Source organism: Cygnus olor, chromosome 15 (genome assembly GCF_009769625.2).
Source record: "Cygnus olor isolate bCygOlo1 chromosome 15, bCygOlo1.pri.v2, whole genome shotgun sequence".
In the NCBI taxonomy this organism is placed as follows: domain Eukaryota; kingdom Metazoa; phylum Chordata; class Aves; order Anseriformes; family Anatidae; genus Cygnus; species Cygnus olor.
In genome coordinates this window covers 7082908-7110576 of record NC_049183.1, presented here as the reverse complement: position 1 = coordinate 7110576, position 27669 = coordinate 7082908, and the positions used below count along the sequence as shown (strand labels likewise).

General features: G+C 41.5%; 1 protein-coding gene and 1 long non-coding RNA gene across 5 annotated transcripts in view; one reads left to right on the top strand and one right to left on the bottom strand.

The window, feature by feature from the left end:
• The window catches only part of LOC121078324, a 33171-nt gene extending 22019 nt beyond the window's left edge, over window positions 1-11152 (bottom strand). The window contains exons 1-2 of the long non-coding RNA XR_005824528.1: window positions 8677-11152; window positions 3445-3450 (exon numbers count right to left, since the gene is read on the bottom strand). This is a non-coding gene — a long non-coding RNA (uncharacterized LOC121078324). The remainder of the gene's footprint in view (window positions 1-3444; window positions 3451-8676) is intronic.
• GSG1L (GSG1 like) overlaps window positions 1-27200 on the top strand; it is a 62596-nt gene extending 35396 nt beyond the window's left edge. For 2 of the 4 annotated variants that reach the window (XM_040574406.1, XM_040574405.1), the window contains 4 exons: window positions 2650-2802; window positions 6935-7046; window positions 24612-25217; window positions 26389-27200. In XM_040574406.1, the coding sequence (XP_040430340.1) occupies window positions 2650-2802; window positions 6935-7046; window positions 24612-25217; window positions 26389-26815 (1298 nt within the window). In that variant the 3' untranslated portion in view covers window positions 26816-27200. The other 2 variants (XM_040574407.1, XM_040574408.1) reach the window with 2 other exon arrangements.
• The last annotated feature ends 469 nt before the right edge of the window (window positions 27201-27669 follow it).

Sequence of the window (27669 nt, the reverse complement as noted above, 5' to 3'; positions counted from 1 at the left end):
CCAAGCTCTTGGTTTCTTCAGTCAGTCTGAAATATTTACAAGCCACTGTAAGGTGAATGAATGACAACTGCAGTTCATCCTTTGTATGAAATGGAGTTTTGAAGCTAATAGCCTTTGCACTGGTAGATGGGGAGGAAGCACTAGCAATCAGGCTGGAGAGAAACAGTAAGAAGAATCACCAGAACTTTGGAAGTGAAGTTAATATGGCTGGTTGTTTACAGTTCTGAATAAAACACACAATGGGTGGCATGTTTTATTTACCAAATAAATGTAGGTCTGGCTCACAGGTGAAAATAACATTTTTGCTATAATTACTTTATAAGCCCACATCAAACAATGCTAAGCATCAGAACCTAGTATTGAGGCCTCTTCTATTATTCCCAGAGCACCAAATCTCAAATCTGCATTTAATTTGGAAGCAAGCCAGAGACTGTTACAGTGTGTGTGAGGAGATTGATGCACTTTTCTTAGAAATGCCCAGTTTACCACTGTTACTAAGCACTAATATTACAGGGGTGCTGGGAATGCTGTACACTGCAATATTATGCCCAGCACCATTCTGCACAATTCAAGCCCATTTTGCCTTTAATGCCCTGGAAAGATGCTGGAGGTGATCAGAGCAAATGATCATTGGAGAGACATGAGACTAAGAAGGGTGAGAGTAGGGATCATGTGCATGGCATAAATGGAGAAGAAAGAAGTCTTGCAAGGAAAGGGGTTGAAACAAGGGGATGGATTTCTTGCCAGGAAAGCCAAAGCACAGCCTTGAACTGCAGTCACTAACACAGCACTACCCTGGTCTGCAGATACCAGTAATGAGTATCTGTGAGAGTTGATACAGGGAATAAATAACCATCCGGGCAGATTTGTTGTGTATTACTCTTTCAAGGCTGGATTGAGACATTTATGAATTAGAACTAGTTAGTCAGGGCTTTATGTTGCTTTAGGTTTACATAATCTGATTCTTTCTGACTCAAGGCATTTCATCATTCTCTTGTCATAGAAACTTCTGGTTTTGAGAAAATGAGGTAAAATCCCTCTTTAATCCTCCTGTATCTTAGAACAAGACCCTTGCTGTCTCTCATTCCTATTTCTTTTCAGAAAAGTGTTGCCAGTTGCCCTGATACCAAATTGACTAACAGGTGTGAGAAAAACAGGTGTTTGCTGCTGGTGGATGCAATATTACACAAAAAGTCACTGTGAAAAATTAAAAGGTTTATTTATGGCTATCTCTGTACCATTGTTTAAGAACTCAAAAGGTGGTATATGGTGGCAACAGCTAAAAGCACGTATTAATTAGATGCAATTATAATGGCAACTTCCCAGACAAAATGTGTGCTGGGGTCACCCTTGTCATTGACAGGACACTCAAATATTTGATAGAAGTGAGACTGTGTATCTGATTTGCTAAGCTCAACTACATGCATTATTACACATGTTCTTCCAGTGAGGAGAGAACATATTAATATAAGTGAATTCTGTAGTAGTCTCTATGGTTACAACTAGCATTTGCTAACATAAGTCATTGTCTTCAGATGCTTAATTTTCCATGTTTCAACAGCTTAGGCTGTGATTTTCCATCCCTGCTCATTGTTTCCAGGTGAATTCTCTAGCGATCAGGTTAACAAATGTACTGAAGAATTCTAGCAGATTCTCATGCTGAAACAGCTATTGGAAATCTGGCAGAGACATACTATTATCATCTATTACCATCCACTCAAATTTACCCCATGGCTTGCTGACTTTCAAGGACTCAATGGATCCTGCTAGAGGCTTTGTGCTGAAATTTCCAGATGTAACATCCACCATGAATGAATCAGTCTCACACAGCTACTACCAAAATGCTACCAGAACCACTTACCTGTGCACAGGCCCAAAGAGCTACAAAACATGAGGTTCAAACGGGGCACATCAACTCTTCCCTTCATCTGGGGTTTGAAAACACAGAAGGCAGCGCATTTTTTTTTTTTTTTAATCTGCAGCTGCTCAACTGGGTGTAATATAAAGAACTGGCTCCACGCCACTGGCATTCTGGCAGTTCTCAGATTAGTTGGAGCAGCAGAGATCTGTGCAGTGGATCCAAACACCCCAAGTCAGAGTAGTCATTCAGCAGGACATTCACTTCTGTGAAAGAGAGCTTCCAAGAATGGTGCCCAAGACTATGCTCTAATACATATTTTAAAGTCCAGACTGGAAACATTTTCTTTGAACAGTCTTGGAAAAAGGAGGTATCCAAGACTGTTCATCTCCCACCAACCCAATATACTCTAGGAGAATATTTGCTATCACCACCATGCATGCCCATCTAAAGCATGACATAGTGGGGGGAAAATGGACTCTGTGTCCTATGTTTTGGGTCACAGGGGACAAGATGTTTTAGGTATACCCAAAGAGGTTCTCTGGCCAAGCTGGGATCCTAAGCAACAGCTTTGTCTTTCTCTGGCATCTTCACCACCCTTCTGTTCTCCAGATTTTTATTCACCACCTGTTCTATTTCTCAGAGCTTGTGTAGTTGTTTACTAAATTTAATCTACTGGAATACCCAATTACTGATAAATATTCTTGATTTTGTAATTAATTTTTTTCAACTTTAACCTCATGAAAGTATTTACCAAATAAGTGACTTGTTGCTCCTCTTGTACTTTGCAGGTGTCCTGTGGCTGTCAGTAGTATCTGAGGTGTTATACATAATGCTGTTAATCGTTGGATTCAGCCTTATGTGCCTTGAGCTCTTTCATTCAAGCAGTGTAATAGATGGGCTCAAGTTAAATGCCTTTGCTGCTGTCTTCACTGTGCTTTCAGGTATGAACGTTCCCCTTTTTTTTTTTTTTTTTTTTTTCCCTGTGAACATGGACAAATAAAAATTCTAAAACTTTGAAAGAATAAAAACTGGGAGCTACAAGACTCTTTTATCCTTGCTTAGCTATCACATTTCCACTGCAAGCTGGGAGCAAGGACAGTATTATAACGTCTCTTGCCAAGGAGAAGTAAAAAAACATAGTCCTGATTTCACAATGGCAATGCAGTAATTAGCATCTTCCACACCCCACACAGCCATTACTATACTCTCAGGTAATGGGAAATGAAAAGTATATAGTGTTGAAAATTACTTTTCCCATATTAATTCTAAGAGTATATGAGGGCTTGATGCTCCAAGCCAAAGAAAGAATTCCATCTTTTTCTTTAGCAAAACTGAGAATAGAAAGGGTTGTAGTAATCACACTTAGGAGCAAACCCAAGAATAATGTGGGGACATGTGCAACTTTCAGAGCAATGGTTCAGGCTATTTACATGCTGTCTGTACCTGGAGCCCTTCAGCATATGAACTTGAGGAATTCACTTCTCTAAAAGGAATTATCAAATCTAACCATGTAATTGAGGACCAATTCACTCTGTGCTGTCTAAAAACTCCACTTCCCAGGATTTATACAAGCAACCATCCACAGATGGCTTTTGTGATCACTCCTGGATGGACTTCTCTGGCAGAAAGAACTTCTGCAACAAAAGAGGATTTTATTCTGCTGTATTTCAAGCTGAAAGACATTATAACATGCAGTGCACATTTCTGTGAAGGAGCCTCAGTCTTCAGAGATTGCCTCAAATTGTGAATTACAGTTAATGGTATAAAACTTAGCTCAGAAGTGGACCTGAAAGGACCAAAAAAAAAAAAATCTGGTAAAACCCACCAAAGCATAATTTTCAGATTTGGATGACATTTGGATTTAAAAAAAAAAAAAAAAAAAAAGTTCAGTTTTCAAACAATGTGGAATTGTCAGAAAAAATATTTACAAGATGTTTCTCACTTTGCCATTAACTGAACTTTTAAAGTTTTGTGAGAATTACAAAGCTTTCTTTCCTACATGTCTTTCTATTTTTACTTATAAGTAGAATACCATTATGTTCCAAATATAAATTTTAAAATTTGGGGAGGAAAAGGATAGAAGCAAAAATAAAAATAAAAATTGATAACTGCTCACTGTTATTTCAAGTGACAGAGATACCAGAAGAAGGAAGAAAAGAAGACTGTTTTTTTTCTAAAATGAAAATTTTACATGAACTGAAAGGCTGAACTGTTTCCATTTTTCTCATTATTTTAAAAAGGAAAGGTTTTGGACAATCAGTTTGTTTAATCTAACTAAAATTCTTTAAAAATGTTGTCCCTCTGTACTAATAAGTCTATCGTGTAGTTTTAGTCCTTCTGCAGCATAAATCTTGAAAGCAGAAAGCTTTTGGCTTAGAATGTAGCTGAAAAAGGTGGTGATACTATTTTCATTTTTTTTTTCCTGGAGTCAGAGTATAAAGATGCAGGACTGGTTGGCTCCTCTCAAGTCTGTAGCTCAGCACATCTTGAGACTGCATAAATTCTACACTACCTGAACAAGTACAGAAAGTCTATGCTGTCTGAGCACCAGTGCTAGCTCTTTTTATTTATCTGTGTTCCTGTGATATCAAGATGTTCAGCTATTTCAAAGTGTGTGGTGCAATTGATATAATAGAAGGAAGGGATACCATCCAAAGGGACCTGGACAAGTTTGAGAAATGGGCCCATATGGACGTAATGAGGTTCGACAAGCCTAAGTGCAGGGTGCTGCACCTGGGCTGGGGCAATCCCGGACATGAGTACAGACTGGGTGAAGAACTCATTGAGAGCAACCCTGCAGAGAAGGACTTGGGCTTTCTGATGGATGAAAAGCTCGACGTGAGTCGGCAGTGTGCGCTTGCAGCCCAGAAGGCAAACTGCATCCTGGGCTGCATCAACAGAGGAGTGGCCAGCAGGTCAAGGGAGGTGATTGTCATTGTATGATTCTATGATATTTAATCAATGAAAAACCAAGATCCCATTTATATGATTTTGGCTTCCCTTAATAAAAAACTATTATCTATAGCTTATATCTATTATCTATAGCTTATACATTGCATAATGCCATTGACAGCAAAGGCAAGTGTCCACCCCCAACATCCCCACCCCAGTTAGGCAGAAAAAGCAATAAATGCCTCAGTTTCACTTTGGTGCCTGAATTTCAGCAGTCTCTGCTCATGACCTCCTACTCACCTGTGTCACTGGACTGGCATCCCAGCCTCCCACACAGTGGAAGGTCTGAACATTACTGAAATCCCCATTAAATCTTTGTACGATGGAACAGAACAGAACAGCCTTGCTGAAGTTAGTTCTGGCCTTGTCAAACCTCCCGATGGCTCCAAGTGACTATGACAAGCCTCAGGGTAGTCTGTAATACTTTTATCAAGGTTGAAAAGTTAGTGACAGAAGATATATGAATAGCAAGACACAAATTTTAACATCAATGCATAACCACCAGCTGGAGAAAAATCCACTGACTTAAAAAGTATAACAAACTCCCAACAAATTCTGGAAATGAAATACAGCCAGAATCAAGCCAGGTGTGTGCCAGCTTGCTGAGCTCCCACTAGGCCACCCACCCTGCTGAAATCTCAGTTCTGCCGATGTGAGCTGCTCCTTCCACCTCCTGACTTTCTACTGTGTCACACTGACATGGAGCAGCTGAGCAATTCACTGTGGTTTCTTGTAATAAAATATCTTCTTTCAGCCCCTGCAGTTGTTTGCATTAAATATGACGTTTGTCTTGCTTAACATACCTACAGCGATGTCCTGCTTAATATACCTTCAACACAAACATGGCATTCCCCCAGCTTCCCTCCCCCAGAACAGCCCTGAATCACCCACGTGTAGTGAGACTAATGAGGTTCTTTAGATTCTGGAAGAAAACAGGAGTCAAGTTAAGAAGAGCCAAAATTTGGGTCTAGGCAGAGAAAATCAGAATACTCCACATGGAGGAAAGGCACCTGTGGGGGAAAAAAAAAAAAAAAAAAAAAAAAAAAAGATGATCAGAGACATCGATAAATGGTGACTTCAGTTAAGGACAAAGTGTAATGTACCCTGTTGTGGCAGAACACCGGTATTTTGAAGTGCCTTCAACTGTTGTTGCAGCACAGAGGGATTTTTAACATCTGTAGGCCCAAGGTCTGTTTGGGAAATGGATGACCCTGCTCTACTTTTAGCTAACTGCCTGGACCCATGCTTTTTGTGAGCTCAGCTGCACCGTGTAGTTACTAAAGCAGACATATCCCTGCCTATTGTATCTAGAAAATTCCCCAAGCATCAGAGCTGCCACTTGCTACCACTTCTTGAAAACAGAGTTTTGCTTTTCCTCAGAGAGATGTCTAAGTGTAAAAATACAGGCAGTTTTTTCTGCTTAAGCTGAAGAACCATGATGGTCAGCTAAGTGGCAGAGCCAACTCAGGTTACCATGTCATCTAACTGCAGCTAACACATGGCCTAATATTCATTCAGTTGTACTTATCTCAGAAAAAATATAGAGGTGTCATAAAGCAAGCATTATCAACATTGTACCATTAAAAGTATTCCTGTGATAGAATCTCACCACACATTACCAGGAATATCAAGCTATTAACTTAAAATTTTTGTGTAACATCCAACTGTTTTCCGAGTGTACAGATTTATAAATCTTAACAATCATTCAGCTAAAATAACGTTCTATTTGGAGTTGACACTTTCAGCCTAGCTTTGCCTACTGAAACATCTCTCCTTATTCTTTTACCTGAGGCCTGTCTGAGATGGGCTAAGTGACATATCTTGTGGGTGGTATACCCTTGTTTTGCAGCAGCATGGTTAGAGGCAATGCTAATTGTGCAAAATTTTCTTCAACGGTTTTCTTTCTTTAACTCTCCTCTTAATTGAGAATTCAGTATGATGTAAAATAATGAGCTCTCAGTCACACCTTTCCTCTGCAAACACCTCCACATTAGAATAGGAGGCATAAAAGACCCACAAAACTACAGCAGAGACTTTAGCAGAGCTTTCAGAGCTGCCTAGTGTTATTAAAAGATTTTTTTAAATAGCACAAAATTTCATGTTACAATCCTTACTTCTCAGGTCTCTTGGGGATGGTGGCACACATGATGTATACTCAAGTTTTCCAAGTGACAGTCAGCCTTGGGCCAGAGGACTGGAGACCTCATTCATGGGACTATGGATGGTCCTTCTGGTAAGTGTCACCGCTAGTTAATATCTTTTCATTTTTGAGTTGTTCCATCAGTCTGTTGGGAGATTGTACGAATCACCTCAAATTTCCAGGAACATGCATGTGAATTTCCAGCTGCCAAAATGCTAGGAGCAAAAAACAACATAGCCATGCAATCACTGAAGTGTTAGGGGACAGTTATCGATAATTGTACAGCAGCAGCTGTGCGTATCAGCAGGTACATAGCATTTGTAAATAGACGGATACCACAATTACCAACACAAATTGAGCACTGTCATTAGAGTTCAATTTAGGTACATAATTGCCATGGCATTTCAGGGAGCATTAGGATTTTTTGTTGTTATTTTTGGTTTTGTTTTTAATTAATGTCTCAGATGAACCTTATTTTGTAATTTTTAACACAACTGCAGAGAAATTCATAGTACTCCTGGCACTGTGAGCCTCTCCTGTGAATCATGGTGAGAAGGCCTGGGAGAATAGAAAGGACATTCTGGAGAATTTTAATTTTTCTTTTTTAACTTTCCCAGTTATCTTTGAAAATTGAATAAAGATAATTTGGTCAAGATGCATCAGCTGCATTATATTGTTTGCAAGTTTATAAGCTTGACAAGAATAGCAGAATGAGGAGAATAGAAATAAAAGCATTGCAAACAACATTCTTATTCCTCTAGAAGCATCAGCCTCTTTGTATGGGTTGGGAAAACACTTCAGTTTTTTCGTTTATGAATATATTGTATTATTTTATTTCCATCTCAAAGCAAATACAGCAATCTTGGCAAACACCAGAAAATGAACACAAGTACTTCTTATGCACAACACTGCAGGGAGTTGTTAATCTCTCCTTTACTCTTCTGTATAATGTGTTTCATGGGAGGAGTTATTAACATTTTAGTAACGTATTGCAATATATAAATAACATTATTTTTAACATACACCTTATTGTGTGGATTACTAATAAATATTTATTATTGCATACAAGGATGAGCTTATAAATATATTTATATATTTATATACATATAATATTAATATAAACATTTATAACATGTAACAATAATAATTGTATATTAATACAATCAAATAGTAATGCTTGCTATCTATTTGTCTTTAGTAATCTATTTTATAATTTACTGCAAAACTCAAAATTAATAATGTTGTTAAATGTCTTGCATGGTAAATCAGTCATTAGATTATTCACCCTTCATCTTCTGCAAGACAAGAGCTGCCTGTCACAGAACAGGCCCGTTTGGCACATGAGCCCATCCCAGACCCATGCACACTGCATATGTGCTAAGAGCCCAGAGTCCCACCCTGAGGTGACAGCACTTCATACTCTGCAGAAGTGCAAGTACTGGAAGTCTCTCCCTCCCAGTACCTTACAAGGCAACATATTTGTCAATGCAAGATGCTGGGCAAGGCACAAACATGAATTCAGTCACAGCTTCCCTGAGGGAGATGTGAACAGCAGCAGCATTTTCAGCCTGCAGTGTGGATCAGCAGCCTGAGACAGGACAGAGGATTCCTCATGCTGTGCCAGTTTGAAACTCAAACACAGCCAAAGCAAGGCTTCTTCCCTTCAGCGACACCCAAACCATTACTGCTGTGCAGGCCAGTGCATCACAGCTACTCCTGGCACTGCCCGGCCCTGAACACCCACTTGAAGAAGAGTTAAAAACAAGTGCCCACACAATCTGGTGGGTTTGGAAACTGCACATGCAGGAATTTCTTTCTACTCTGTCTGGCTCCAATCGATGGCCAGAAGCACGAGATTTAAATATCCTTGAATCAGTAGTGCAAACATCAGCGTTATTTACAGCTTCTGGTAAAAAGTATCACAGCAGCATCCCTCTAGAACACCTACCAGAGCACAGAGAATTGCAACACTGCTGAGGGGTGCCAGGGAACAGCCTCCCCAAGAGCCAAAGGTCATGAATAGAGCTAGAGACTGTCATTCGTTTCAAATATGACAATGGGAAAAATGGTTTTCTGTGACTACAGTTCCTCTCTATTGGATAGGAATGATAATTATACCTCTCCTCAAAATAAGCAATAGCTGCTTGTGATCTGCTCAGAAGTCCCAGGGTTCAAAATGCACCCCTCAGTCCATGCTATCTGACCCCCTTTCCAGGCCTCTGGCAAAACCTGGAGGTTGGTCCATGCTCTGGCACACATCAGGAATGGGATGATGGATTCTCTAGGCAGCGAGTTTCAGCGTTTCCAAGGATCAATGGGAGTTCAGGCTTGGCTGCTCCAGAAAGAAAACAAATGCACAAGCCTGAGCTGTTTGAGCCACAGACCTGAGCTGAGTTACCAGAGGCAGTGCAGATACAGTCCTACCACACCTCGGCACAGCTGGCATGGAGGGCCATTATTTTTAAAGAGGTCTTCACTAGAGTATGATGTAACTCAGTGCTCTTTACACTTAAAAAAATGAATGACATTTAACCAGGGTCCATAATAACTAAATCATATCAATCATAATTGCCTCATTATTATGATTTGCCAAATGCCAGACCTGAGGTCACACCAAGAGTCTTTCTGCGTTTCCTTCTTTGAACCTTTCAACATTTCTGAGTTAATGATTAGAAATGATCAGAAACATTCAAGAGAAAATGTTCTCCGTGTGTTATTCCCCAGGCACTAAGTGGGCACAGTGAAGCATGTGGTTTCAGCTGGCTTCTTCTTTGATATAGATCTGGAGACCAGCTGGAAATGTCTGGGGCTGTTGGAGCTTTTCCATGCACTCTGTGCATGAAGTCACTTGCCAGGCTTCCCTGTGCCTGGACACTTACACGTAGCACAAGTTTCCTTTCCACGTCTCCACCCAACCATGGGAAGCCTAAGGGAACTTCATCCCCCCAAGGGTTCACTACACTTCCTTCTCATTTGATTGCATCTGGCAAACAGGTTCAAAACTGGCTAGGAAAGGGCTGCTTCCACACACTTCATTACCATGGGAGTCTGTAAAAGGACTGTTGTTATGCACTGAGTTTTGAAATCATTGAAATAAGCCATTTCTGTTTACTTGAACCATTTTTTTCCCAGGTTTTTCAGTTCATGAATATGTGCTGTCTAATTTGAAATGAAGGACTGTTTCCCTGTCTGCAGAACATTTGCAGTTTGCGAAACAGTTCAGGGGAAAACAGTTCATGCTGAGAGCTCGGTTTATAATGCTTATTTATGAGATAATGCTACTGTGGTTGTATTTTTTCTATTCTGCATAATTTATATCAACATTAAAATTGGTTATAGAAAGGATGAAAGAAAGGAACAGGTGAAGTGTGTAGCTGACAGGTGATTAAGTTAATCCAAGTTAGTTAAGGAGCCAATATGAAATAGATGCAGCTGGAGATGATGGGCTGAATGTGGTGGGAGGGGAAACTGAGCAAGGATAAGTCCTTCAAACAGTAGGGGGGAAAACAGTGCCTTGTTTGTGCTCCACACTTGTGTTGAAAAAAACCCTGAATTCCTTGGGCCTGGGAGTCCCCCAAGCCACATCTGAACATAAGATCAGTGAGGCAAAGGCTGGAGGCAGAAGGCACACAGGAGGGAAACCTAATCGACAAGCAGTGAGCGGAACAGCTCCCAGCTGAATTCTGCTTGCCAGGAGACCCAGACTAACACCGCTGTTCCAGTCTGGCACTGGGACAGTCACTTTTTTACTTCCACCTTCCTTCTCCCTGTCTCCCCATGCTCCTGGCTGTCACTTGCAGGTGTCCTGCCACTGGCTGACTGAGGTTGGCTAGCACCGCTTGCTTGCTTGGGGCACTGCCCTCAGGTTGGATGTCTCCACAAAATGGAAGTGCTGTCTTCTAATCTGGTCAGGCTTTCAGAGATTGGATATAAGCCAGGGATGCTAGAAATGTCCATGAACTGGGATAAATGGAAGTACAGTAGTCTGAGGAAGGCAAAATGAAATAGAAACCATTCATGAAGTAGCACTGGAGCCAGTCTCCCATAGATGCTGGAGACCTTCTAGGGGCCCAAAAGACATGCTCTCTGGGGTATTACACTTCTCTGCACAACTCCTTCCAGGTGTTCATTACTGCTCTATACATTTTAGCACTTGTCTGCTAGGCTCTGAAACATTTCAAAAGGAAAGCTAGACATGTCAGACTCTTCTGTCAGTGCCCCAAGTGCTAACGTTAGGACTCATCCATGGGATTAAAGCCGTGCCCAGCACAGCATCTGCCTGCATGTCTGAGCATGTGCCACAAGTCATTAGAGGTAAGATGAGGACGATGGGTTTGTCACTGCTGACTTACCTACCTAATCACATCCTGTGTATGTGTGTCTCTTGGCTTCAGAAATATGACATGAGCTACTGTCTTAACCCAGCTCTGTTTGCTGGTTTCTCTCTCCACAGTCTGGCATGGGGTTCTTTCACCTGCTGCATGGCGGCCTCCGTTACTACCTTGAACTCTTACACTAAGACTGTCATTGAGTTCAGACACAAGCGCAAAATCTTTGAGCAGGGCTTTCGAGAAGAACAGAACTTCCTAGACCAGGAAGCCATCAAGTACTTCAGAGAAAGGTCAGTGCAGACAGTCTCTCGGTCAGTGGAGGTTTTCATGGACTCTGCAAGTCTCAGAAAACCCAGGCTCTCGCCCATTTCAGCACATGTGGGCAAAGTCTCTGAGATACGCAGAGAAGATGTGTGTTAAAGAGAAACGCAAAAGATCCTGCTTGATCTGTTTTTACTTAAATTTTGTGATGTCCCAGTGCCTGCCTTTTCATATGTGCTCATTAAAACACAAGACTAATAAGTCCTTACAGAATGCATTTGATTCATAGGAATACGTAAGAAGCTATGTTACAAATGCAATCAGATTTTCCCTGCCTGAAGAAGGTAAAGTTGTGGGGGTATAACAACTGTTACAGCCATCCTTTCTCAGAGCATGTCATAGGCACCTCCCTAAAGTTCTAGTAGTTGCTGAGACATTTTCCAGCCACCACCAGGCTACCTTTGAGTTGCCATCTTCCATATTCACATGCTACAACCCATCCTGGGCTCTTCCTGAGCTCCTCCACACAAAAATAGTGCACATATCATATTGCGGTGCCATGCTCCTTTGCAAAAACACCCACACTGCCACCCACGCTGCTCCAAGGGTCTTAGGTTCACATCAAGTTCCATTTGAGCTCTGAAGGCCCAGAAACACTCCTTTACACTGTCTACAAACACAGCCTGCAGGTGCCATGGCCCATCTGTCCCACTGCTGGCCCCACGCTGTGTGACCATCACCAGGCAGGGCCCACCACGCAAGGCACAGGCCTGTGGCTGTGGCTCTGCACAGCCAACTGCTCGGTGGCCAGCTGGCCCTCATCATGAGATACAGGGTCCATATTCAGCTCCTTCCTTGGCCTGAGAGTGCACTTACCAGTATGACAAGAACAGGACAACCAGGAAAACCTCTAACAGGCATTTTCCACTTCTTACAAAATATTTCCTGACCCTCAGAGAAAAGCTATCACTCTCTTCTGCCACACAGACCCTACATATTCTTGCTGCATGCCCAGCACCCCCTATAGTGCTATCCCCTCCTCTGTATGGATAGGGGTACAGGGGTAGAGGTACAAACACTGTCAACACACAGTTATGGTATATGCACTGGTCTTCCCCCTCACATATATTGCTCACTTCCCACGCATTCTTTGGCCTCCTGCGTAGTTCTATATTTGGTCCATGATACACTAATCCTGCCTTCCCTTTCCATCCCCTTCCCCTGCACTTACACACAAAAATCATTGCCCATAAACTTAAACACTTAACAGCACCAATCTCCACCTTTCTACTCGCTCATCATAACCATCTGCAATGTATCAGTTATACCAGTTATTCTCCTTTCTCTAGAACACACACCTTGCGCTTGTCACCAGTGGGGTTTACAATGTGCCTGAGGAGACAGCCCACATGAGCTACTGGAGCAATTACGCTTGCTGGCAGCAGAGATGGGATGCAGATCAGCCACTCTGGAAGGTGCTGACACATCATATAATAGAAATTAGTTTATTGCATATGGAATAATTATTCAATAAAAAGCACAGAAAAGGCCTTGGACTTTGCAGGGTCCTTCTGAAGGGCACTATGGGTTAATGACTAGGATATAGGCATGCCTTGTCAAAAAGTATGCTAATTTATTCTGAGTTCTGCTAGTCATAGATCTGTACTCTTTTTGTTAGCCCGTGTGGCTGCACTTGTGCACTTGCTGCCCTCCTTCTTTCACAAGAAGCTTTGCTTAACATTGCAGAATGTGAAGAACGCAAAAACATTGACCTCAGACAACAAGGAATGTCTGATAGACTCTTTAGGTATGCCTTCATGCAACAAGGAGCTGATAAGTGCAGAGAATCCTCAACAAAAGCTGATTGTTAGAAGCAATGTAAAGATATTTTGGCTGCAGAAACCATAGGGAGGATTCATTCCCATTCTTCTGACTGACGTAGCAGTTTCTCAGTGGTGGAAGAGAGTGGCTGGGGAGCTTTGAGGAGACAGGAAATTTAGCATGATCAGACATTTCGGTAGGAAATTGAGGAGTCCTCCTGAGCAGGAAAAACTAGAGACCTTACTGCTTATAACTTTGCTTTGGTTAGCCAACCTTAACTAATAGGCTCTGCTGTTACAATTGCTTCTCTGCCAAATTGCAGATTTTCTCTCTACATTTCATACGATATGGAAGGATCAAAGAAATGATTCAATCAACCATGACTTTCCTAATTTTGCTTTTAGAGACAACAGTGAGTTTTAAAAAAATTTTTGTGTTTAAAAAAAAAAGTACAGACAGTGAAGGGGAAGTGGTCCCTGTGTGTCTCGGGGAAATACAAAGTGAGAGGGAAACAGCTGAATTATTGAACTGAGAATTGCAGATGTGAGACCAGCAGAACTGTAAGCAACAGAATATGTTGCATCATATTGGGAAATGCTAAGGAAACTTTATAAGATATCACTGCTGCCCTTTCTGGAACAGTAAATAGGAAAAAAAAATAACTGCATAGAGGACTGTAACCCTCGTTATCCCACATCTGTGTTGTGTGGTTTGATTTTGATTCTTCATGCACGCTACATACTACACAGACTCGCCATTTTTATGTACAAGTAAAACAATATCACATACCACTTTCCAATCAAATTCATGTTGAAGCTGTAATCTCAGAGACCTTCACACCGACATACTAGATAAACAGATCAATGACTGAGCTTGGCCCACCAAGCATGACAAGTTGAATCCAGCACCAAAGGCTTGTTCACGTCTCTTGGGAGGAAGGCTTCATCTTAGCCATGCAACTAACAGCGTATTTAACACATGTACACCCAAGACAAAAAGCCACTTTGGCCAGTATAAATCCATGTGTTTTTTAATTCTCTTTATATATATATATCACTCAAAACAAGTGCCGTACTGGGCAACATGCGTATGGAACAGCCTTCATACTGGAGAGAGATGACCCGTGTTTAATATTCTTGTCTCTACCACTTGCTCTATGACAGGGCTGTACATTTTATTCTGTTCTTCCAGCTTCCTTGCTCCTTTTGAGTTTGTGTGAACAATTCACTAGTTGGCCATATCCTCCAGTCTCTTTTACACACACCTGGCAAACACAGCCCAAACACGTGGCATCCCCAGACCATGTGCTGCCACAGCAGACAATGAGAGGTCCCACAATGGGCCCCTGAAATGAAACTACTGTTCAGAAAGGTAGCCAAAAATACACATTTGCATGGCACGTATCCTCTTCCCATCCATGGGATGGAGACGTGCCCCCAAACAGCACATGTGGCCCTCAGAGTGACTATCACAGACCTAGCACCTCTCAGACCTCTCATGCAGAGCACATCTCTGCCACATCCCTGTTCATCCTGCAGCATGACACTCCACAGACCTCCCGGCAAACACATTTAGGCTACCAATGTCTTACATTTCTGGACTGATAATTACAGCATTCTTACAATGTTGTTGATGCTTGATCTTATATTCACTGTCAACTAATGTACTTCATGATTATGATTTTCTTATTTTTATTTTGCATTATTTTAATCATCATATCTGAGTGTGTAACAAGAAGTCCTGAGGCAGCATTACCATGGGATCATTCTAGAGATCTAAAGCCGTGTGGCATTGCAGGCTTTTTTTTTTTTTAAAGTTAGCATGCTTGTGGTCAGCATCACCCGGATATGCTCCGTGAATGCAGGGGTGCTGGGAACATTGATTAGTAGAACCATATTTCTAGATTCTTTGCATCACCAAGGAAGTGCCAACAGTTTCAGCAAGCACATGACTTCCTCTAGCTCTGATGTTCCTTTGCACAAATAGAAAATAGATTCCCCTTCCTTCCTGTGCATATATCCAGGGATACTTCACCTTCCCTCCTACTCCTACACCTCCATGTTCCTTTTCAAAACATTTAAATAAAACCATCCGGCCTTTCTTCCTTCCACTTGCTTTGTATATATTACTACCCTCTTCTTTGCATGTTTCTCTACCTCAGTACACATTCAGCATCCACGGTACACATGCAAACAGGCTCTGTGTTGAAAAGACTTAGTGCAGTGGGCAGTTTTCTAAGAGGAATATATTTTTTGGAGGAAGTTAAAGCTTTGACATCAGTCTCCACAGCTGCAGTTCATCATCTGGGAGACAGGGAAGAAGAAGAGTTAGCCCCATTTTGTCTGAAGTAAGTTTTTTGTTGGAACATGTATCTATAGGCCCTTGTTCCCAGAGAAGACATTTGTTTTATGAATAAAAAAAAATACAAAAAGACAACAAAACACCTCTCCTGCAAGTACTTTGTCAAGCATAACATCACTGTATTTCATTTAATTTTAACCGCATGCATCTGCACCAGCTTTTCTTGAGGACTCCCTAAGACCCCAACTGAAGATTCACTAGCAATGTATTAGATGATGTTCCCTTGATGGCTCCTGTTTCAAGAAGTGTACACCATGTTCACAACCTGTGCAGGGGATGAGCCACATAGCCCCCAACCCATCGCTCCCCACCAGCTCACTCCATCCCCTCCTCACAGCATATGAGCCTCAGCCTGTCTGCATTACTGCTGCTTGTGAACACTAGTCTCCACACCATAGGAACTACGTCAGCTGTGCTGTACATGGGAAGGACCTTCAAAGCTGCAGAGAGGAGGATCTAGTGTGAGGGAATGTGGAGGCTTTGGATAAGAGTATGGAGAACTAAAGCTTAGGGTTCAGATAGGGGGGCTGAAAGGGCAGAAATCAAATTCAGGGGAGCTTTTCATGGAGAGGGACTAGTCAGTACCTAATCAAGGAATAAAAAGCTATTGAAATGATATGAGTAATCTTGAACTAGCCAGTGACCTCTTTTACTGTTGGCAAGAGGAGGAAGAGTAGCAGCTTTTGAAAAACGCATCCAGGCATGGTCAGGCTGTGTGAGGCCAGGAGTGCTGCATCCCATTGGACCTGTAGCCACTGCAGATGGGGTAAGGAGGTCAGCCCACCCTGGCACCAATGGGAGAGGGAACCTCTCAGAGAGAGGTTCAAGAGATCAGCATGGCCCTGCCACCTGTCTGATACCCAGCCTTCCACTCCCTGTGAAGCAAATCTCACTTCATAGCAATTGTCAAGCCAGCATACAAATTTATCAAGCAAATCAGGAAAGTTCAAACTTCCACAGTTAATTCATCCATCCAGTTTTTGCCAACTTTCAACTGTCCATCAAAACCCATTGTGGTACTGAGCTGTTTTCACAACGTCTTTCTTGCTGACTAAGCCCTTACTCTGTTCTGCAAACTGATGAAACATCAGGCAGATGTTACTGGTGAAATTCTAACTTGAAATGAGTATAAACTGACATTGATAACAGTGCAGACAAACTGTCTCTGCAGGGCTAGAAAATGTAGTTTTCAAATGCTGGGAGAAGTTTGGAACAGATGTCAGGACCAAAACTATTATTGCAGAAGTAGTAAATCAGGACTGTTCCTGACCCTTTGAGAATCTGAACTTTTTAAGTCATTATTTTTAAGCACATTTTTTTTAGTTTTTGTGCATTTCTTTAATGTACCTTAATCAGACCTTTCTTTCTCTAACTTCATTGTACTCACATAAAAATGTCGTGCAGATCATATTGTCAAAAGATATGCCAGACTCTTGCTTTGATTTCTTCCTTGGTCACCTTTTATATTTGAACAGGTTTTAAGCTACTGACCTGCAGTACTTCCTCTTTACAGGGTCAATATCTTGTCATGGGCAACAATAAGAATTTCACATCTGACAATTCACCTTTGATTAGCACACAAGGATGAGTGTAACATTCTGCCTTGAATTTATTCTATACTTTATCCTGCACATCATTCTGCAACACAGGAGGGTCTATCTGCAGAGCTATTCCTTCTGGAAAATTACAAACTGGCATTTAAATGGTGTAGCACTAGCAACATATCCACTCCCAACACGCATGTACTGTACAATGCTGTTAGTCCCTGATGCTTAAATGCATCCTAAAAAGTGAAAGAATGGGAGAGACGCAGCCCTGAGCCCCTCATTTCTATTCCCCATGGCCTCTTTACATAAGTTTTCCCCTGAGAGGGGCAAGACCAATGGAACTGAGTCCTTCCTGAGACTGTTATGATCACCATAATGGGCCTGGCTGGCTATAGATGGAGGAGCCCAGGTATGTTGTTCTCTTATTTATTTTGACCCTTCCATTTCTGTACATTTGGGAGCAGCCTTGTTTTCTGTTAAAGGTGCTACTTCTATATTCTCTTTTCCAGGACTGAGGAGGAGAGGGCTGAGGCTGGGGATCTGAGGTTACAGTGCCTCCATAGCTGCTCCCCAAATAGTAAGTGATCATGGCTCTGAATATATCCGGCACACAATGGCTTGTACTGTCCCCACAACAGATTTCTTGGAGTTAAGAATAAGGTTTGGAGTAGGAAGCACTGTAAACAGAGGTTTGTAAGTTTCCCAGACAGTGCTGCCCAAACAGTAATCAACTAGCATATGAAGAGTACAAAATTCTCCAGGATTCAATTTAGGCTGTACATATATCCTATAATTTTATGCTATCTCAAAAAGCTGTGATTTCATAGTAGTTTAAAAATATGCTATAATTTACACCTGTATAACTTTCATTATCACTACCATTTTTCATCTATATTTATCACCACTTTATGATGATGCATGCTATTGAGTATAAAAATGATTGAAAGCAGTTTTGATAGACAATAACATTTATATAATTAATGCCTTTTGTTTGCACTTCTATTAATCTTTATTCAGAAATTTGTTATGCTTTTATTCATCATTTGCAAAAAAAAAAAAAACTTGCTTTAAGCTATGGGAATCAATGGTTCAATGTATGGAGCAATATTGGAGGATGGCTCCTGTCCTACTCTTAATACTATACTTTTCCTTTACTCTCCAGGAAAGAGGTGTTGTGTCTCCATCAATTTCCTTGCAAAGAAAGCAGATGATTCTTCATTCAGCAGGAGGGAGGATGGGGAAAGTGACTTGCTTGACAGAGCTCTAGGATTAAGTCTGTGCTAATAAAAATTGGAAACCTCATAGCATTTTGCTGCTTCTGTCTTGCTGAGATGCACATCTCAGCCACATACTCATGGAAGCTTGGTGTCCACAACCCTAATGATTAATGGTTCTGCTTCCTCATCAGACCAGCTGGAACAGCGCTCCAGGTGGTCTCCACGCAGACATGCTAGAGTTAGTGCTGCTCTCAGGCTTGCTTTGTCATCAGCTCAGTTGGTAACTCTTGCTCCTTGAAAATGTCATGGCAGTTGTAGAACTTTCCACAGGCAGATCCACATCCTTCATTTTCGCAGGCCTGAAAAAATCTATTAGTATGAAATTGTTCTGGGTCATATTTCCCAAGAAAACTCCCTCCCTACCAAGCTAATGGCTAGTGCTCAAAACTTCAGCTGGCACTTCATTCCCTGGAGGACTTGCCAGCTGGTCTCACTTAGAAATGCTCCAAGGTTGTTCTAATTTGAACGAAACAGTATATCAAGAATATTCACTCATATTCAGATACCATTTTTTTTCCTGTCCTTCCACAATGACAAAATTGAATATCTGGATCTTGTTGAGAGTGAGGGTTTTTATTGAGTGCCACTGTAGAGCGAAATGCTAAAACATTTACATAAAAGATTAAAAGGACAAGGCTGAGCAATCATAGAAGACAAACACCCACTCTACAGATGACTTTAGAGGAGAGAATAATAAAGGTTTGAGAACAACCCAGGAGAAATGTGAGATTGCAGGTAACACAGAGAGCTTCAGGACAGGACAGGACTCAAGGATCTCAAGTTCCTCTGCTAGGAGACTAAGCATCCATTTTGAAAAGTGGCCTTTAATTATAAATCTCTCAGAAGCTTGATTCTGGGAGTCTTGATCAGAGTAATGCAATAGCCGGTCTTGATAATTATACATTAAACCATGTAATGTCCATCACTAAACCATAATTTTCCTTTAACATGGAAACTTGCCTGAGCTGGGCTAAGAACAACATCGAGGAGCTCTAGCTATAAATTGACATCCTCTGCTCGATTCCTTCGCAAATGTATGGCGCTGGCACTTACACATCTAATAACTCCAGACATATTTTGTTTGTACCAAACTTATCATTTCCACTGCAAATGTCTAAATACTCCCAGTAGCCTATTTGTTGTCTTTTTTGACCTTGCAGGTCTCAATTTTTTCTATCAGATGTGCAGGGCTGGGAGATCTCAATGCACTGGTTGGGCAGTTGCTATACAAAAATGATAGAAGAAGTTTCACATCAGGATATCTTTGTTGATATTGTTTTGCAGTTATTTGTGAGCAAGAAATGCTCACTGTTATTACTTATACCTGATTTCAGACATCTGTATGTTCATACCACTTCCACTCTCTCCTCCAATCCTCTCCCACCACTAGGCATTAATATAATGAGCCTGCTGCTTTGATCAATGTTCTTGGGGTCCACAGGGCAGATGGGAGAGGTACAGAGAACAGATGTAGAACAAGGGATAAGAAAGAGGCAGGAGACACAGTGAACAAGGAGGAATGGATACGGTGGCAAAGCTAAAGAGGAGACAGGTAGCTCAGAAGGGCCAATAGCAGGAAATAGCATATTCTCCATTTTTTTGCTTATTGTCTGTGTCAAAAAGCCTTGGCTGCTATTTGAGGCAGATTAACCCAGGGTCCAGGACACCACCTTTTCTTGCAGAAAAATGAAAGACTATTCAAAATGCATCCATCATTAAAATAAGAAAGTCATTGTTTTTTCAGTGTGGGTGTTTTAGAGGGTCGCCTGACTGAGAGGAGGCCTTGAAAAAAATCCATTTTGTTCTCATATCATCACCTGCAGGCATTTCCCCAGGGTCCATCCCACAGTTCTTCCACCATCCTCCTACCCCTGGTTGTCTACAGTAAGATTTATGCAAACAGCCTCTCAGTGCTTCAATTTAAAGCATATTGTCATCTTTTTCTATTCAAACAAGATCATCAGAAGCAATCTAGATTTAAAATATGATGAGAATGATTCATAAAAATGAAAATCTGCTGCTTTTTCTTGGTTCCAGGAGCCACAGAAGGAAGGTAGTGCTGGGTTTGCAAGAAACTTTCATCTATCTTCAAATTCAGTGCCACAGAAAGTATATTGCACAAGCTCAGCTGGAGAGGGCAAGGCACAGACGGTAGACAAGGTCACTCTAACAACAGGGAACATGCTTTATATGCTGAGCAGCACAGGGCTGGAAAAAGGCAGACAACAAGGGCTTGATGCATTTGAAATGTTGCTCAAAGCTGAGTCAAGGATTCTCCTTGTGGAGGCACATGACAGCTGCAATCACCTTCCTGTTTCATGTCAGCATTGATTTCAACTCCAAGTCCTGCAATTGTTCCTGTAATTTATTCAGTTCATAGTGATTCACCACATAAAAACAAGTGAAAAAAAATCCCCTCTGATAAAGCACGATGGTTACAGACCTAAGAACCAGTCTTGCAATACTGAAAGCAATGGGAATTTCAGTCCTGTCTTCAGGCAAACCCTTGCCCACTAGGAAACTCCAAAGTTATAGGTCTCAGTTCTGTCCTCATTTACCTCTGCTAAAATCCAGACTTGACATTTTGCTTCAACAAACTCCAGATTTCTTCTTAGGCCACGTAGTCCCTCTGTTCCTGTGAGAAACATAATGATAAATGTAAATTCAGTCCCATGTTAATCACTGGGGAGAGTGAAAATCGAAGGATGCAAAAGTAAAAGTGATAGTTTATAATACTTGTTTTTTCTTCCAGAGCACCAGTGAATTGGGAAGTTTCATACAGAAATTTCAATGAGTTATGAAACTGATTTTTTGTCACACTCTTTTAAATATTGTCTTCCTGTAAATGTGCCATTTCCTACAGCTAATCCAGGAATTATGAAGAACAAAACAAAATAAAACAAAAAACAGCCCAGGCCAACACTGCTAGAGATATGAGAAGAAGTATTGCAGATTGTATATGCACCCAAATAGCATTTTAGCTACTGTGCATGTTATATTTCTTCCAGAATGTAAGCAAGGATTATTGTTCATTTAATGTTCAAATAGTTTTACAGTACAAGAAATTTCAGGACAAATATATATATAAAATTACAGAATGTATTTTCATTTCAGTTGTCTTAAAATGAGTTTTGCTATTGTCGGAACAAGTTTCCTCCACTTTTCCACAGCAAAAAGTATTTTCTGATCATGGGGTTTAGTAGTGAAGAAGGAAAGCATCTTCAATGACCTGAATCAAAACCATGAGTTGACAAATTCAAAAAAATCTGTCTTGGATTTTATTCTGCAAAATGGCTGGAATTATCCTTTGAACCTATGTCATTGTCAGAGTTGCCAGGTATTATACTGCATTTCTGCTGCAGATATGTTCTCAGTTGAACAAAGCATGAAAGTATTAACTCCAAAGTTAGAAGATCATAAGAAGTGTCTTTGTAAACCCCTTCAGAAAAATGAACAGTAGACTAGTATAGAAAAATCCAGTCTTCTGCAAAAGCACCTGAAAAAGCTTTATTTTTTGAGCTTTTGTATAAAAGCTTTTCTAAGGCTTTTCAGATCCCTGGATAGCTGTTTAAGGACTGAGCCATAAATTCTGTCAGAACACCTGAGTACTGAAGGCCAAAATTAAAATATTCTCTGTAATGCTGCCATTAAGAGAATTTGTTCAGGGAAGTCTTTCTACTAATAATGATTTAATTTAAATAGCAAATAAAACCCAACTTTAGAAACTGGTAAAAGGTGGCCAATTTTACAAATCATGCTTATCTATTACAGAGCTTGTGAAATGTGTTCACATATTAGTAAGGAATATGTAGTGATATGCTGGGCTGTCTCAGGAAAAAAAAAAAAACACATTACAAGCAGTAAAGAGGACTAAGTGTTGGAATTCACCTCTGAAGCCGGAAACTCAGTTCAAATTTGGTTTGGAGAAGACAGCATTGTGAAGCTGTTTGAAGTTTCTATTTATGATGGCATAACATTTACAAGAACAGGAAAAGATGACAATTTCTCCATTTTACTAAAGGTGCAATTTTTTTGTAAAAAAGACCAACAACACCATTGTTGATGATGCCTAAGTAATGGCAAGATCCCTGGATGGTCACAGTCCTAGGCCATTGGCTTAGATATCTCTGATAAGGGTTGCAGCCCATTTAAGCTACACATAGTGTGCGGGCCGGACTTAACCCCAGAAAAAAATGCTGCATTAGAAAACCCAGAAACATTTCTTTTATGAGCAAAGAGAAGCCTTTTGTCAAGGGATGGGATGGGGAGCAAGGAACATGCAGAAGCATCCAGAATTTACCTTTTTCCAGCAACAGCAAGGCTTTGCCTTTCCTAACTAACTGTGACTCAGTTAGAGCTTTCCAGACCTGCCACAAGCAGAGACTGCTTCATCCCTAGCGCCTTGGCATTGAATATGTCACGTTCTCCTTTGACATCTGAATTGGCAATGAAGGGCAGCAGGAGTTCAAACCGCTCTCTCCTCAACTCTGCTGCACTGGATGAGGGCTCTGCCCTTGTAGGTAGGGAGTCTGTTTTGCATCTTAGATCCAGCTCTGTAGCATCTTTAATTACACCATTGGAAATGTCTTCTCATCCCCTGTTCAGTCAGTTTTTGAAAGCAAGGACTTGTGGGGAAGGGTGTTCCCCAACAAATGGCCTTGTTTACTCTCCTGCCTGTTATATAGCTCATATTATGCTGCCTTTTGGTTCTGTTTATATTCAGTAGCTCTGCTACTGTCTGCTCTTCCAATTATAAAAACTCTAAATTTGATTTAAACTTGATAATTATTCTGTGATCTAGCAAAGGTCTTAACTGTTTCAGCAGCCCCACTGAAGCCAAAAGGTGTGAGGCTTGCCCTTTAGGGCCTTAAAAAATGGGGTTTAATTGTGTCTGACACTGAGAAAGGCAGAGAAGTGAACATGCAGTTAATTCAAGCCACTTTTACTAACAGAACACTAGATCTCATATATAACATATCCAGACCACGATTTTCTGCAATCTTCTACCACAAGAGGAACATGAACATACCAGATGCACAAGAGGACTCAGCTGGTAGCTGGTATTACTACAGAAGTCTGTCATGTCCTTTGTTTCTCAGAAATTATGAATTGTGATATGCCCAGTGAATGTGCTCATGTTCCCTATCAAGGTCAAAGGATTTCTAGCTGCAGTCACTATCCATGAGAACAATTACAGTTTACACTGGTATATCTTCTTCTCTTGCCATCAGTCTTGCCAAACTAAGTCAGATTTAGCTATATAGCAAAAAGCATTGGGATTTCTCCTTCCCGGCAGCAGCCAGGAGAGAAGTACAGAAAACAGTATTCAGGTGAGGCAGTCTGGAACGCCATGCAATTGGCATTTACAGTCACCTAAAAGCTGGTCAGTTGTGTGCACAGTTTACAACTTAGGGTGGAGGGAAAAGTCCATAGCACTCAGCTGTATAAAGGAAATGTCTTATAATGTCACTACATGAATAATGATATCATTCTGTGCAGTTCTTCTATTTTTACCTTGCCTGTTTATTCATCCCATGATTCACTGGGCAACCATGCAGAGCTACCAGGAAACCAAAGCATATGGGTCCAAGGTGAGGGCTGGTCTTCATGCTTTGCAGGGATGATCAAAGGCAGGTGCTGAGACAACCTGCAAGTCAGGTTTTATCCTCTTGCATTCTTACTGGAATTTGTCACAATCGATATGCCAGAAACCTTCTAGCTTTCCTGTGTTTCCCTGTCCTTGCCCAATACCAAATCCTTGTTTCTCACAGAGCTCTGTGACTTTGAAAAGGAGAACACTGACATGCCAGTGATTACGCCGATGATAGCTTAGCTGGCACCAGGGAGGAACTGGTCATGAATTTGTGTGCCTTATTCTCAAATACTTCGCTCTTGGTCATCAGAAGCAGAGGATTTTATACAGACATGAGAACCAAATCAGGCTATGGGCAAATGCAGCTATGGGATATATGCCTAAAATTGTCCCAGAGTAGAACTAAAATTGTTCTATAAGCAATTAGGCTAGTCCAGAGGAAAAACTGTGTGTTTGTCTTTCCTCAGGGCTTCACAACACCCAGCTGTAAATGTCACTAGCATTCAGAGGAACAGGAGTGATCATAATGCTCAGAAAATACCCCCATTTGCTACGTCAAGCTCTTCCAGCAACATATCAAGCAGCTCTTCACTTTCATCAGAACCAACCAGACAGATCTCCACGGTTCAGGATCAAACCCAGCTGGACATCGTCTCCATCACTAGATTGGCCCCAGGAGAATCACCAAGCCCCAAGACATTTGAGCAAAGAAATAAAAATTTAGCAATTTCATGTTCTGGCCCACTTGGTGCAAGGACTATTGCAGCATCTTGCCCATCCAGCCCCAGGCTCAGTCTAACACCCAGCTCAGCCAAGCCTCAGCAATACTCTGACTCCTCTCCAGTCAGTCCAGGGATCAATGCTACTTCCTTCTACACCTTTTGTCCTCACACAGCACACAGCTTAGAAGCTTCGGCATCAGCTTACACACTGACCCCAACCAGGAAAAGCACAAGGCCTCCAGCAACAATGACTCCTGAAGATAGTTCCCAATCTCCTGGCTCTTCTAAAACTGGATTAAAAACTACAGGAAGGGGGTTTGAATCAGATCTGGAAGATCCTGATCATGAAAGGTATGTAACCAGATCATACACGTTTAAGTCCTCAAATGACTCAACTTAGTACAGATGATACACAATCATTAACAACCCCTTATCAAACAATTTAAATCTTTTACAATTTAGATGTTTCCAATGTTTGTTTTCCTGTAACTACCCTATGCTCTCACATAACCCTGCAAAACCATTATATTTTCCTTCCCTTTTTTTTAGCTAACCAGATCTGAATATGGACCATGCCTGGGCCAGGTTGTCAACCTCATCTCCTTGAACAAAACAGTATAAATGTGGTCTCATTTCCTTTCAAATGAGAATCCATCTCTCTCCCTGTACTAGTCAGCCACCTGGGAAGCAAAACTGTCATGATACAGCTCAACCCCCACCATCATTCCTTCTTTATCCTCTAGTGGGCTAATACAGTTACCATTTAGTTTTGGTCTTCAAGGTGAATCTTACTGAATGATGTTCCCCCTTCAAGTGACACAAGTGCCCCACATTCTATCACCATTACATTTGGATTAGAATAGAATTACTAAGCCCTGGGGAGGAAAGAGAGTTTAAACTAAATGCCAGTACTGGCATAAAGACTCAGTCCATCTGGACTTTGGAAAAAGCCTCTTAACAATAGATTCATGGAATCATTTAGGTTGGAAAAGACCCTTAAGATCACCAAGTCCAACCATCCACCTAGCACTAGAAACCCACCACTAAACCACCACCACCATGTCCCTAAGCTCCACGTCCCCAGCCTTCCTAATTACCTCCAGGGGAGGGGACTCCACCATTTCCCTGTGCAGCCCATTCCGAAGCCTAACCACCCTTTCTATGAAGAGATTCTTCCTGACATCCACTCTAAACCTCCCCTGGTGCACCTTGATGCCATTTCCTATCACCTGTCACCTGAGAAAAGAGACTGACACCCGCCTCCTGCAACCTCCTTTCAGGTAGCTGTAGGGAGCGATAGCATGGTCAGGTTCTGAAAAAAATTCCCATTCACAGCAGCAGAGAAAATAGGCTGTTACTGTGTAGTCTGACAAATAAGAGCTGGAGGGTGTATTCAGTGACATGGCAGGTACCTCCCTTCCAAACCTCAGTTTCTGTGGCCTGACCCCATGCAAGTTGGGCTGATTTTACCCCACTGAGACACTGAATTCTGCACTGTGTCTGCCACTTCTTTTCTTGCCAGGAGATTTGTAACCACAGAGGAATTCCAAGCCATGGAGAAAGAACTAGAAGATGTAAAAGAAGAATTGAAATGCTTGAAGTGGAAAGTGAGACACATTGGTGAGACAGTGCAGCCCCTGGCAGAAGACAGCAAGCGTTACAATGGCTACACCCTGACAGAGCTCAAGGCAATGGTGCAGTCTGAAGATGATCCTTACAAGGCTGCACACAAAATCCTGACTGCACTTTTCAGCGATGTGTACTTGCTACAGCACTCAGTCACTGAACAGGCAAGCAACACAAGATCTCTGCCCAAGCCCAAAATAGACCCAGAGTTGTACACAGTGTATTGTGACATTCTGAAAAGCATATTCCCTGGAATTAGCAGCCAGACCTTGAGGGAAGAGACACAACATATACAGAAAAGCACACAGAAAGAAGTGCAATAACACGGAGTTCAGAAAATCTTCTGCAAAGTAAGACATGTCTCTGATGATTTTTGAGCACTGAACTATGGTACTTACAGTTGGTTGAGTCTGTCCCTTCCAGGTATGAATCATCTGTAAACATCTTGGTGAGCTCTGAGCCCTTCATGTCACCTGATGAGACAGGGTGAAAAGACGTTCTGCATACCTACTACAATTAAGACAAAAAAATTCTCCTTAGTGTCTCTTTCAATATGTGGATGTTTCATTGTTTCCAGCTACTATGAATACTGCCAAAAGAATTGAAACAAGGCATTGTGTGTTCAAGCAAGGGCCTTCCCCCCACCCCAAACAGACCTGTCAACCAGCATCTGGGTAGTTTCTATTTTCTAGAGTATATCATTCATTAAATTACATTACTTGTTAGAAAATTGTGCCTGTCCTTTTTTTTTTTTTTTTTTTTGTCTAAATACCTTGCACATCAATCAACAATTATAGCTTGAATACACAATGGGACAGAACCTGGGCATGCAGCAAACCACCCTCTTCTGCCCATTTGCGTCCTGGGTTATATGGGAAGAAATCCAGGGCACAAACGTCGTCAGCTGCAGTGCACCCAAAGAGTTGTCCGCTGGAGATATCTAAGAGCCAGGACATAAAAGTGTACTGAAGTCCCCAGGTCACTTCAGGCATGAGGGAGTTAACAATCCACCAGTGAAACAGGTAAAGGTAGGAGTCTGTGACCTCTGACTTTCTCACCTTCTGATAACTTAGCTGACAGAACAGTTCAAATACGTGAACTGTGCTTTGTCTTTACATGGCAAAGACGCTTCTCTGGTGCCTGTCTTAGCCACTCTGTGCTGGTTACCATGCCATCT